General features: G+C 37.2%; 1 protein-coding gene across 3 annotated transcripts in view; it reads right to left on the bottom strand.

The window, feature by feature from the left end:
- Window positions 1-15000, bottom strand: part of LOC115213822 (MAM and LDL-receptor class A domain-containing protein 1-like) — a 382250-nt gene that overhangs the window by 33185 nt on the left and 334065 nt on the right. For all 3 annotated transcript variants that reach the window (XM_036504533.1, XM_029782714.2, XM_036504532.1), the window contains exons 127-133: window positions 12772-12891; window positions 11371-11517; window positions 9365-9465; window positions 7285-7449; window positions 5678-5771; window positions 2366-2518; window positions 354-485 (exon numbers count right to left, since the gene is read on the bottom strand). In XM_036504533.1, coding sequence (XP_036360426.1) covers window positions 354-485; window positions 2366-2518; window positions 5678-5771; window positions 7285-7449; window positions 9365-9465; window positions 11371-11517; window positions 12772-12891 — 912 coding nt within the window. The remainder of the gene's footprint in view (window positions 1-353; window positions 486-2365; window positions 2519-5677; window positions 5772-7284; window positions 7450-9364; window positions 9466-11370; window positions 11518-12771; window positions 12892-15000) is intronic.

Here is a 15000-nt window from a genome sequence, read left to right as displayed (position 1 = left end):
CCAGCTCAGGAGCCAATATATATATATATATATATATATATGTATATATATATGCACATATACATGCACACACAGATATATTTACATGCATATACACACATTCACACACACATATGTACAGATATATATACACACAAGCACATAAAAATAAAACATACATTTATGCATATATTGAATTACAGGTAGAACTCATTTTTGCCAGCTGGAGCTACATGAAATAAAATGTCTTGCTCAAGGACACGATGCACCACCTGGAATTGAACTCATGACCATATAACTGCGAGCCAATTACCCTAACCGCTAAGCCATGCACCTTCACTGTAATCATGTATTTGAAAGCTTTTCAGACTTACCTGTACTGCTGTTGGTGTGATCTTTTGCAGGCCCAATTTTACCCATAGCATCACCTTGGTGAGAGGCCCATTTAAATTTTCCAGTACTGTAATCTGTCCAACCACAAAGGCCAGATTCAAAATCACAATCTCCTACATGAAAGGAAATTAAAGAAACAGTAAAATTAAATGAAACCTTTTTATTTTTAAACAAAGCTAGATATATTTTCATTAACTAAAAGCAAAAATATTACATATTTGAATTTTATTAAATTTAGATTAATGTTGTAAATTAAAGATGAAAAAATTAGCTGTATCTTGCAAATCAGTATGACCTAGGAGTTTGTACCAGGATTTTGAGAAGAAAAACTGGGTATATAAGGCATCAGATATAGTGTGCAAGAGGGAAGACTACACTGGTCCAGTCATGCAATGTGTATGAATGAAGGCAGTTGCATCCAGAGGTGCTGATCTCTAATTGTAGAGAGAACATGTGGAAGGGGTAGCTGAGGTCAACTTTGCCTTTCACCCTTTTGGAGTCAACAAAATAAGTACCAGTTGAGCACAACAGTTGATGTGATCAACTTAACCCAACTCCTCCAAATTGCTGGCCTTGTGCCCAAATTTGAAACCAATACTGACCCTTCAGTATTTAAACCAGCCATACCTGGCTCAGATAGTCTACCTGTTTTATGTCCAAGCTAACCAGATCTGGCCTCTCACACCTACCCTACAATGTTATTCTAAAAATATAAAATCACACCATTGTAATTTCGAAGCTTCGAGATAATGCTTGATTAAGTGAAAATAATGTGACTAAATAAACATTGCATTGACAAGCTAATCTGAATGCTAAAGGGATTAACAAAGATGAATTAATTTAAAGTACAGAAAAAAAAAAGTAAGTAACAATGGAAAAGATTTTTTCAGAAAAGAAAGAAAACTATATTAGCGTATTCCAAAGAATGTAATATAGGTTTCTTTGCATCAGGGGTTCCCAACCATTTTTTACTAATGGACCCCTTCGATTACTATTTTATTCTGGTGAACCCCCATAGTTATTCAATATTTAGAAACTAAGTTTATAGAAGCTTCTTTCAAAATCCCTATTTTGTTTTTCACACCATTCACTTTTGTAGGTTGAACTATGTAAAATGTTAGACAAAGAAACCTGGCTGTTTCTTGCAATACGTACCAAGACATACATCTAAAGCAAAATTTCTTCAGGTTCTCAACCGTTTTCTATCTATGGACCCCTTTGATTACTGTTTTATTCCAGTGGGTCTCATAGCCATTTGATACTTAAAAACTAGTTTTGTAGAAACTTCTTTCAAAATTCCTATTTTGTTTTTTGCACATTAACTTGTACATCATCATCATCATTGTTTAACGTCTGCTTTCCATGCTAGCATAAGTTGGACGATTTCACTGAGGACTGGTGAACCAGATAGCTGCACCAGGCTCCAATCTAATCTGGCAGTGTTTCTACAGCTGGATGCCCTTCCTAATGCCAACCACTCCAAGAGTGTAGTGGGTGCTTTTACATGCCACTGGCACGAGGTCCAGTCAGGCAGTATTGGCAACAACAACGGCCATGCTCAAGTGGTGTTTTTTACGTGCCACCTGCACAGGAGCCAGTCCAGCGGCACTGGCAACAACCTCACTCGAATGTTTTTTCACGTGCCACTGGCACAAGTGTCAGTAAGGCGACGCTGGTAATGATCACGCTCGAATGGTGCTTTTTACGTGTCCACAGCACGGAAGCCAGTTTGCTGCTCTGGCAACAATCATGCTCGGATGAGGTTGAATAATTTAAAATCTTAGAGAAAAACCTATCTGTTTCTTAATGCAAAATTTTTTCAGGAGCTCTCAAAATATTATTGTAGATCCCCAATTTAATATTTTGTTATGTGGACTTCCAAAAATCTTATATGGATCCTCAGGGGCCATATATACATTCAGGGGTTATATGGACTCTGGTAGAAAACCACTGCTTCACATGGAAGTAATATAGATTTCTTAAGCAAGCTTACCGCAAACATCTTCATCAGAGTTATCATTGCAGTTCTTCTCAAAATCACACACATTGGTATATTGAATACATCCAGTCCTATCTCTGCATGCGTATAATCCAATGGGACAAGGATTTGGAGTTGTCTTTGGTTCTGTTCCATTGGGAAGCTTTTCTGAAAAATGAAGAGATTTCAAATCATATAATTTTAAAGTATTTAACCAATTGCCTGTTCAAACATTTTATGATTATATGTCATTAAATTGTCTTTTTAAATATTCTAAACATGAAACAATATCATTATATTTGTTTAACCCTTTCGTTGCCAACCCAGCCAAAACAGGCTCTGGCACCATAGTACAAATGTCTTGTTTTCATAAGTTTTGAATTAAAATCTTCCACCAAGCCTTAGTTACAATTTATGCTCCTAACACTAGCTTAATGATAACTAAGTTATTTTACTAAATTCTTTGCTATATTTAAAATAATTGAAAGAAACACAGAGCATCTCAACAGAAATATGGTAACAAAAGGGTTAAAATATATAATAAAGAAAAAATTCTTAACCCTTTTGATACTAACCCAACTGAAACCACTTCTGGCTCTGTAGTACAAATGTCTTGTTTTCATAAGTTTTATGAATTAAAATCTTCCACTAAACCTTAGTCACAATTTATGCTCCTAACACTAGTTTAATGATAACTAGGTTATTTTACTAAATTCTTTGTTATACTTAAAATAATTGAAAGAAACACAGAGCATCTCAATATAAATACAGTAACGAAAAGGTTAAAAACTGTTTGAAGGTGTTATTTTGGGTAAGTTAGGAGGACAATTTGGTGGAGTCTTGAAGCAAAACCTATTTTTCTGATGTTTTTGCTTATTCATCTATCACTTGTTCATTTGATGAGATGTGTGACCGAGTGATTAGGGTGTTGGACTTATGATTGTAAGATTGTTGTTTCAATTCCTGGACTGGGTGACATGCTGTGCACTTAAGTAAAACCCTTCATTTCATGTTGCTTAAGTCCACTCAGATGGCAAAGATTAGTTATCCTGTGACAGACTGACATCCTGTCCAGGGGATAAATATATATATATATATGTGTGTGTGTGTGTGTGTGTGTGTGTGTGTGTGCGTGCGCATGTGTGTATATATGTGTGTGTGTGTGTGTGTGTGTGTGTGTGTGTGTGTACACACATCATGGAAAGCAGGAAAAGTGGCCTTTATGAAACTATAGGGCTTAAGAAGGACGCTTCATCCTTTTATTATCATTATTATTAATATTATTATTATTATTATTATTATTATTATTATTATTATTATTATTATTATCATCATCATCATCATCATCATCTAACATAGTGTGAAGGTGCATGGCTCAGTGGGTAGAATGTTGGGCTCACAATCACGAGGAAGTGAGTTTGATTCCTGGACCAAGTTGTATGTTGTGTTCTTGAGCAAGACACTTTATTTCATGTAACTCCAGTTCACTCAGCTGTAGAAATGAGTTGTGATGTCACTGGTTCCAAGCTGTATCAGCCTTTCCCTTTCCCTTGGATAACATCAGTAGCAAGGAGATGGGAGGCTGGTATGCATGGGTGACTGCTGGTCTTCCATAAATAATCTTGCCAAGACTTGTTCCTTAGAGGGGAACTTTCTAGGTGCAATTCCATGGTCGTTCATGACCAAAGGGGTTTTTACCCACCTAACACACTGCATTTTTTTTTTTTAAACCAAACAACCTATAACAAACGAGGAGAGATGTATTACTCAGCCAAACATATTTAGCTAAAAATCAAGATTTACATCTGATAGCCAGTGCTGTCTTAATGGCATTATAAGCTCTCCACCCCCAGGCAAATCAATGTATTGGACCCTATAATATTTATATATATATAAGTATTTATATATATATATATATATATATATATATATATTATATATATATATATATATATATATATATATATATATATATATATATATATATATATATATATATATATATATATATATACATATATTTTAAGGCGGCGAGCTGGCAAAAATGTTAGCACACTAGGCGAAATGCGTAGCCATATTTCGTCTGCCGTTACGTTCTGAGTTCAAATTCCGCCGAGGTTGAATTTGCCTTTCATTCTTTCGGGGTTGATAAATTAAGTACCAGTTATGCACTGGGGTCGATGTAATTGACTTAATCCGTTTGTCTGTCCTTGTTTGTCCCCTCTTGTGTTTAGCCCCTTGTGGGCAGTAAAGAAATAGGTATTTATATACTGACAATGATTTAAGAGGAAAACTGGGTATAAGAGGCATCATATGTTGCATGCAAGAGAAAAGACTGCACTGGTTTGGTCATGTCATGTGATCTCCAAGTACTGGCCCTCACTGAGGAAATGATGAGGGACCGGGGGTTGTGGTAATTTGCTGTACTTGATAAGATGCATCAAGCTAAGTTGAATTGCAGTCATCCATACGTACAAGCTTGTCCTTTACAGATGTCAGTGCCACATAAAATGCACTCATGCCGGTGTTACTTAAATGCACCTGTGCTGGTGTCATGTAAAAAGCACCCAGCACACTCTGTAAAGTGGTTGGCATTAGGAAGGGCATCAAGCTGTTGAAACCGTGTCACAACAGACAAGTGGAGTCTGGACAGCTCTTGTCAAACCGTCCAACCCATGCCATGGAAAACAGACATTAAACAATGATGAGGATGATGATGATGATGATGATGAACAATCCACAGCATACAGGAGTATGTGAAGGAGTGGCTGTGTGGTAAGTAGCTTGCTTACCAACCACATGGTTCCGGTTTCAGTCCCACTGCGTGGCACCTTGGGCAAGTGTCTTCTACTATAGCCTTGGGCCTACCAAAGCCATGGGAGTGGATTTGGTAGACGGAAACTGTAAGAAGCCCGTCATATGTATGCATACATATATATGTGTGTGTGTGTGTGTGTGTGTATGTTTGTGTTTGTCCCTGCAACATCGATTGACAACTGATGCTGGTGTGTTACATCTCTATAACTTAGTGGTTCGGCAGAAAGAGACCGATAGAATAAGTACTAGGCTTACAAAGAATAAGTCCTGGGGTCGATTTGCTCGACTAAAGGCGGTGCTCCAACATGGCCACAGTCAAATGACTGAAACAAGTAAAAGAGTATACATAGATAAAAATTGAGCTCTTAGGCCCGTGGGGGCCTAGTGTGCTCATACTTTAAGATGGCACAGGTGATAGCCCAATATTTCTGCAATATCACTAAAAATTAATTTACTTTACAGTTCTTATTCTTTACGTAATTTTATCTATATAACACATGTAATACTTACCATTGTTGTTACTGATATCACAACCAGGTAAGAAAGTGATATCATCTAAAGCTATATCACTGCTAAATCCACCGATAATACTTTCAAATACCACCTGAAACAATAAATAAAAAAAATTTTGAATAATCCCTGTTGTTCTGTTGGAATTGAATAATGTAAGAATTTTTATTTAGCAACATATTTTTACAGGGAGAAAAGATAGAGAAAGAAATTAAAAGTATAAAAGATTGAATTACCAGGGAAACTTCCCTGGAATTACTTCACCAAGGAAATAAAGATAAAGAAACAAAAGCGGGGAATTAAGCAGCAAAAGATGTAGGAAGAAGGACTAACAGGTTGTACACTATAGTCAAATTGGTGTTTTCAGCCGTGCCTCATGGATATAACTGCAAAGGTGTTGTTGCAGTGAATGGCCAGGGACACATGGTGCAATGTGGAGGGACATGGCCTAGAGGTTAGAGTAGCAGACTTGCAGTTGAGGGACCGCGGGTTCAAATGTCAGACAGGGCAATGTATGTGTTTATGAGTGAAATACCTAAGCTACATGCGGCTCTGGCAGAAGGTAATGGCGAACTTCTGCTGACTCTTTCTCCACAACTTTCTCTCCCTTTTTCCTCCTGCATCTAGCGTCACAACCAGGTGGGGAACCAATATGCCAATGAAACCATGAAACCGAGAAACTGGCCCTTATGAGCCGGGCATTACTTGAGAAGGAACGAACAACAACATGCTGCAACAGTCGCTCCTTGTGGCACTCATTTCTCAGGCAGGTTGCTGTCATCCTGACTTTGTGGAGGAAATCAGTAGTGTGGGGTCTGAGAACATGTGAGATTTTGTCAGCAACCAATACAAACAGACAGATTAGAGGTCTGTCAGGACCTGGTATTTTTATGGGGCGAGTTTACAAAAATAAACAAAAGACAGAGACAGGTGGTGTACAAAACAAACAGATGTATTAGTATAACGCTCAGGAATAGAAAAAGTCTTTTACGTTTCGAGCCTATGCTCTTCTACAGAAAGGGACACAGAAAAAACAAGGAGAGAAAGAAGGAGAGAAAAAAATGTGTCTTACATATAATCAAAAAATAGAAGCTACATGCATACATACATACATACATACATACGTACATGCATACACACATACACACATTACATACATATATACACACACACATTACATACATACATACACACACGTTACATCCATATATACAAACATTATATACATACATACACACATTTCATACATACACACACACATATAACATACATACATACAAACATACATGCATACATACACACATACATGCACACACATAACATACACACATATGTACACACACACACACATTACATATATACATAGATACACATTACTTACATACATACATACGTACGTACATACACACACATTACATACATATATACACACACATATTACATACCACACACACATACACACATCACAGTTCGGTTTATTCGTCTGTCAAACTTCTTTTGTCACATATTCTCTGACCTTTTGTCAATGACTCTCTGTTCCATGCGTTTCCTCTTGTCTTACCTGTTCCACATACGTATATAAATTTATAAAAAACAGTAAATCTCACCTGGAATTTCTGGTTTGATGTCAGCTTTACATCTGCTCTCTCCCAGTAATCAGCAACATGACCTGTTTTCGTCCACAATTTTTTATATTTTCCAAGTACAGATGTCCGGGTGTAGACATTAAGCGTTCCCATTTGAAAGCCGTTCATGTGATAAAAGAATCGTATCTAAAAGGAGACAAAAAGACAAACAATAAGAAAAGGGATTACCTTCATCCAAGGATGTAAAGTTACCTTCTGAGCCATGTTGACACTTAAGGGTCAGTTTCCCTAGCGTATAAATTCCCCACACACCAACATCGCTTGACAACCGATGCTGGTGTGTTTCCGTCCCCGTTACTTAGCGGTTCGGCAAAAGAGACTGATAGAATAAGTACTGAGCTTACAAAGAATGATTCCTGGGGTTGATTTGCTCGACTAAAGGCAGTACTCCAGCATGGCCACAGTCAAATGACTGAAACAAGTAAAAGAGTAAAAGAGCAAGCATTTAGCTAGCATGCTAACGATTCTGGGAGCTTGCCGCCGTACTTAAAGAAGAAATAATGTTGGTTGTCATGTCTGTTATCTAAATTATACTTTTGCAAAAGATACGGGCAGCATACTTTGTCAATTCTTTCCCTATACTTCTTATGTTTCATTCATAAAAATTTTATTTATAATAATACATTATTTCTATCTGTTTTGTTATCTGAACACATGATATTAAAGAAAAATGAGTGAAAGAGTTGAAAGAAAATGGAATAAGGAAAAACAGAATTATTTGATTAAATATCTGTTGTTTTTAGAAACTGAATGTACAACTCTTTACTCTTTTACTTGTTTCAGCCATTTGACTATGGCCATGCTGGAGCACCGCCTTTAGTTGAGTAAATCGACCCCAAGACTTATTCTTTGTAAGCCTAGAACTTATTCTATCGGTCTCTTTTGCCAAACCGCTAAGTTATGGGGACGTAAACACACCAGCATCGGTTGTCAAGCAATGTTGGGCAAACACAGATACACAAACACACACACATACACATATATATATATACGACGGGCTTCTTTCAGTTTCTGTCTACCAAATCCACTCCCATGGCTTTGGTAGGCCCAAGACTATAGAAGAAGACACTTGCACAAGGTACCACGCAGTGGGACTGAACCCGGAACCATATGGTTCATAAGCAAGCTGCTTACCACACAGCCACTCCTATGCGTGTTAAAAAAAAATTGCCAGCAAAACATTGAAAAATTGTAACAAATATACTTACAATTTGTCATATCTATCTTTTTTATATATGGCTAGAGAGCTAGTGCTAAAAATTACATTAATTTATTAAAAACTTGCACAGTATTTAGTCCTTTGCCTGTCCAAATCATTTTTGTAAGTTTGTCCTAAAAATCCATGCATGTTTTCAGACTTTTAGTTATTCCTTCTTTCATACATTCTGAGTTTTGTAAAGCTTTCCTTTCATAAGTCTTAAGTTACTCTGGTGGCAGTCGAAAGAAATTGAGAATGGGTTGCATATATGACACATGGATGCCAGCAAAATATGTCCTATGCATCACGTGAAACATGGGACAGGCGTGGAGGCGCAATGGCCCAGTGGTTAGGGCAGCGGACTCGCGGTCATAGGATCACAGTTTCGATTCCCAGACCGGACGTTGTGAGTGTTTATTGAGCGAAAACACCTAAAGCTCCACAAGGCTGTGGCAGGGGATGGTGGTGATCCCTGCTGTACTCTTTCACCACAACTTTCTCTCACTCTTACTTCCTGTTTCTGTTGTACCTGTATTTCAAAGGGCCGGCCTTGTCACTCTCTGTGTCACGCTGAATATCCCCGAGAACTATGTTAAGGGTACATGTGTCTGTGGAGTGCTCAGCCACCTACATGTTAATTTCATGAGCAGGCTGTTCCGTTGATTCGGATTAACCAGAACCCTCGTCGTCGTAATCGATGGAGTGCTTCCAGCCACATGGGACAGGCAGAGGGTTAAATACTGCTTGAACCTGAAAGAATGTCTTGTAGAAAGAACAGGAGTGTATTTTAGAATTACAATATAATTTGACAGCAACTCTTAAGCATAATAAAAAGATCTTTACCCAGCACTCATTGCTTGATGTAGGTGCAATTACTGGACTATAGAGACGAGCGTTTTCACCTTTCTTACGTGGAGATGATGCTTCTGTATATATGTAGTAACCTGAAATGAACAAGGAATTTAAGATGTAAATTCTTTGAAAATCTATTTCAACTATCTGTTATTATTGTATTAGTATAGATATCTTTTGTTAATTGGGATATATATAGTGTAGAACAGGGGCCTGTGACTGGCTTCTGTGCTGGTGGCACGTAAAAAGCACCAACCAATTGAGGCCATTGCCAGCCTCCCCTGGCACCTGTGCCAGTGGCATGTAAAAATCACCCACTTCTTTCATGGAGCGATTGGCATTAGGAAGGGCAACCAGCTGTAGAAACACTGCCAGATCAGACTGGAGCCTGGTGCAGCCTCCTGGCTTCCCAGACCCCGGTCGAACTGTCCAACTGCTAGCACGGAAAATGGACATTAAACGATGATGATGATGATGATGATGATGATGATGAGATAAAAGTGACATGCAGCAACACATAAAAGTACCCTTATGGTGACACATAGAAGTGCCTGTGTGGCGTCACATAAAAGCATCTGTCTGGCATCAGGTAAAAGCATCTGTGCAGTGCCACATAAAAGCATGCAGCACACTCTGTAAAGTGGTTGGCATTAGGAAGGGCATCCAGCCATAGAAACCATGCCAAAAGAGACATGGAGCCTGGTGCAGCACCTCCCACCAGCTTGCCAACTCTGGCCACACCGTTCAACCCATGCTGGCATGGATAACGGATGTTAAATGATGATGGTGACGATGATGATGGACTTGTTTCAGTCAGTGAACTGTGACTATGAAGAGTTTTAGGTGAACAAGTCAACCATAGTACTTTTAAATCTGCTACATATTCCCTCAGTGTCTTTTGCTGAACTGCTAAGTTACAGGGTGGAGGGTGGTGGTGGTGAACATAAATGAGCCAGCACCAGTTAAGCGACGGAGGAGGGGACACAAATACAAAGTCACACACACACACACACCACACACACACACACACACATACACACATGACAGGCTCTTTTCAGTTTCTGTCAAACAAATCCATTCACAAGGCTTTCGTCAGTCTGGGGCCATAGTAGTAGACACTTGCCCAAGGTTCCATATGGTGGAACTGAACCTGGAACCATGTGGTTGAAAAGCAAACATCTTACCACACAGCCACACTTCCACCTATGCTCTAATTAACCTTTTTCTATCTTCATTAAAGGAAGAACCAAAAAATTGAGATAGAAAAGGCCACAGCAAGATTTGAACTCAGAACGTAAGAATTGGAACATACCAAAAGGCATCCAAGTCTTGCAGTGCCATTCATCTATTGCCATTGAATTCGTATATTTTCATTTTTTATCTTTTACTTGTTTCAATTATTAGACTGTGGCCATGCTGGGGCAGCACCTTGAATTTTAGTCGAATGAATTAACATCAGTACTTACTTCTATTTTTTCTTTAAACCTTGTACTTATTCTATCAGTCTCTTTTGTTAAACCACTAAGTCATGGGGATGTAAACACACCAACACTGGTTGTCAAGTAGTGGTGAGGGACAAACACAGACACAAAGACACACACACATACATACGATGGGATTCTTTCAGTTTCCATCTATCAAATCCACCCACAAGGCTTTGGTCAGCCCTAGGCTATACCGGAAGACACTTGCTCAAGGTGCCATACAGTGGGACTGAACCCAGAACTATGGGGTTGGGAAGCAAACTTCTTACCACACAGCCATGGTAATGTTTTTTAATTGACCCTCCAAGAATGAATGGAGAAGTTGATCTCAGCAAGATTTGAACTCAGAGCATAGAGAACCAGATCAATTAGAGTGAGGAATTCTATCTCATGTGTTAACAACTTCGTTAATTTGTCTCATTTAATATTCAGCACCAACTCATCATCCACCAGCGTATAAAAAAAAAAAAAAGGCAAAATAATGTAAATATATATTGGCAGAAATTGAATCACCTGTTCCAGTTCCTGTAGAATGGTCCCTTTTCGGTCCTGTAGAATATGAAAGAGTTTCCCCATTTGTGCGAGTCCAATCAAAGTCATCATTCCAATCCTGACTCCAGTCACAGAGACCAAAATCAAAATCACAACTGTTGAAGTCATCTGGAAAAATAAGAATTAAAATTAAATATTTAAAAAGAAAAAAATAAAGAAACTATCTCTAAAGGCAAGTTTACTAAAACAATTTTGTTGTGGCTTATTTGACGAGAGGTTTCTGTAATGAGAAATTTTCTCCTGTTTCACAGAGTTAATTATATTCTTGACTGGCTCTGTTATGATCTGTGAGTTGTCTCACTTGACTATGACTTACTTTCAGGTGTTTTTTACACCAGGTGCATTGAAAATACATTCTCTTACACCTAAAAACTGCAGCCTACCCATGAACTTACAAAACACATACCTTGTGTATGCTGTTTGGTTTTGTTTATAAACCCTGTCCCTTTCTCTTGTTCTACTGCATTTCCCTCAGGTAGCACACCTGTTTCTGTTTCTCTGTCTCACTATAACCTTTCATCATCTGACACAAGATCACCTCCTTCAATGCCTTCTCCCCTCTTGAAAGGATTTTTTTTTCTGCCTTGCAAGAACTTGGTGACCCTGCCAGTGCTGGTGCCACTTAAAAGCACTCTAGTCCACACTGTAAAGTGGTTGGTGTTTGCAAGGGCATCCAGCTTTAAAAGCTTTGCCAAAACTGACCTCGCCTGTGCTTGTGTCATGCAAAAAGCACTAAGTCCACTCTGCAGAGTGGTTGGTGTTAGGAAGGGCATCCAGCTGTAAAAATCCTGCCAAAACAGTCACAGAGGTCTGGCTCAGGCTTCTGCCTGGTCAGCTCCTGTCCAACTGGCCCACTCATGCCAGCATGGAAGGATGAAAGGCAAAAACCAATGGCAGAATTTGAACTCAGAATGAAAAGATAAATGAAATGCTGTTCTATATGAGGAATTATGTACATTATTTACAGTATTTAAAATTGACAGATATTTGTCCTCATCTTGTTTGTTGTTAACACAACGTTTCGGCTGATATACCTTCCAGCCTTCATCAGGTATCTTGGGGAAATTTTGAACCTGGATTCTCATTTCTAAGGTATTTTTTGATGTTGTTATTCTTCTTCTTTTTCTTGTTATTATTATTATTATTATTATTATTATTATTATTATTATTATTATTATTATTATTATTATTATTATTATTCAGGTCACTGCTGGGATTCAACTCAAAATCTTGGGGTTAGTAGCCTGTGCTCTTAACCACTATGCCATATGCCTGTGGCATGCTAGTGATTCTGTTAGCTCGCCATCTTAATATTTTCAAATGTCAGTGCACAAAAAATATATATTTATATGTGATACATACCACAGTCACCTTCATCGCTACCATCACCACAATCATTGCTAAGATCACAGACTTGGGAAGAATCGATACATGCTTTGTTCTTACAATGGAACTCGTATTTTTCGCAATGTTCTTCTGCCTCTAAAAATATGAAAAAAAAAAAATAGTTGTATTATCAACACTGTCTGAGAATTCTTTATACTTTTTTAAAAAAGAAATATTTGACTTTGCTGGTAACATGAAGTGATTTACAACTGAAGTTTCAATAACTGATAAAATTTTACATATTCCATTGTACTGACTCTCATTTTTCTCTATTTGTTAACACAAAAATTCACTTGACTATGCTGCTGTAGGTTCAACATGTTCTTTATCTATCTCCTTAACTTCTTGGAGATTTTAGGTATAATTATACTAATGTGTCCATCTGTTCTAATTTAATTAAATTCTATGTCTTTGTGTAGCTGAAGATTGCTCTACATTTTAAATTGATGTAATGATTGCATTGTTCAATTAAATGCAGTTGCATGAAACGATCGTACTGCATTACCTCTGGATATCCTTGTTGTTTATTTTGATTTTAATCACCTTATTTTTAAATTGTATGGATAATACCATACTAAATTCTGGTGCCTCAACTTAAGTACCATATTCTTCTGAATCTATATATATATGTATATATAGGAGAGTTACTGAAGAGGTTGCGGATGTGTGATTAAAGATTTAAGACAAAGGGCACTAAAATAAGAACAATAATAAGCTGAAGAATGAATAAATATATAGTGTTTGAGTTTATTTGTCAAAAAAATGACCATCCTGAAATATAACAATATATACATACATATATATATATGTATGTATGTATAAAAGGTTGACCAGACAGAACACAACAAGGGGAAAAAGTTAGATGAATGCTGAGCAAATGAGAAACTAGATGAAAATTTAACGGATGTGAAATATAGACAACGACACGGTGCATGGAATATTCACAGCTGAGTTTTCCTCGCCAGTCAATGAGCCAAAATATCATCATGGTTTCATGCCATTATCATTGAGACCACTCAATCTTGGAGGCACCAGTGCTGTTATTAAGCTACTGGGAAAAAGCTAGTGAATGTATACTGAGACAGAAACAAACAAGACATTATATAAATACAACAGACGAAGAATTATGCATATATAACAGCACGAAGTCTTACGACTATATACAGCAGAAGAAAAGAATAAATAATAATTATACAAATACCACAAATACATACATACATACACACATTCTATATATATATATATATGAAGTGAGTAATAGGTAATAGAATATCAAATGACATACATGGGAGAGAGACAGAAGGAGAGAGGAGAGGGAAGAGGGAGTGAGAGAGAGAAGGAGGGAGAGAGAGAGAAGTGGAGGGAGGTAAAATGTGAGTGAGTGTGAGGGAGAGAATAAGTAACATCTACCAACATTTTGGGAAAAAAATTAAGCTTTTTTAAAACTAATAAATCACATAAAAAACCCATCTGTTAATTATGATTAATATGCATAATAACTCATTACTGAATTTGGAAAATATCCCAAAACCTGTTGCTTTTAGAGTTTCAGTATTTCTTCTGCCTGTTCTGCAATCAATTTGTTTTACTATTAATTTAATTTTTGTTCTAACAATTTAATTCTTCAACTAATGATTTAATTGTTTGACTAACAATTTAATTGTCCGATTTTCAAATTAACTGTTACACTATTAATTTAATTCTTCTACTACCAATTTAATTTTTGTAACAATTTAATTATTCAAATGACAATTTAAACAGACTGAAAAATAAAATGGTATAAAAGGAATGAAGAATTACGTTATTGTTATATCGCAATACTACACTGTGTGAGCTACAAAATCCTTGTCACCACTGTTATATCGCAATATTACACAGTGGCTGTGTAGTATTGCGATATAACAGTTAAAATGATATAATTATATGAAAATTCAATTATTAAATAAAGGATTTCAACTGAGACTTTGAATATCCATTCTGTCAGTAGGTTGTGCTTGGGAATTCAGCTGGAAATATTCTGAACGCCTTACTTCCCTGGGCATGGATACATTGAAACTCCGATGTCTGGCAGCTGATTCGGCAGACACCCATAAAATTATTAACCATCTTACAAACAATAACTCTGAGCACCTTTTCAAACTCCATCTGTCTAACACCCGTGGACATGTTTACAAAGTCAGAAAACAGCACAGCTCCCATGATTTT

This window comes from Octopus sinensis, linkage group LG7 (genome assembly GCF_006345805.1).
Source record: "Octopus sinensis linkage group LG7, ASM634580v1, whole genome shotgun sequence".
Lineage (NCBI taxonomy): Eukaryota > Metazoa > Mollusca > Cephalopoda > Octopoda > Octopodidae > Octopus > Octopus sinensis.
This window is presented reverse-complemented; position numbering and strand designations above follow the sequence as displayed.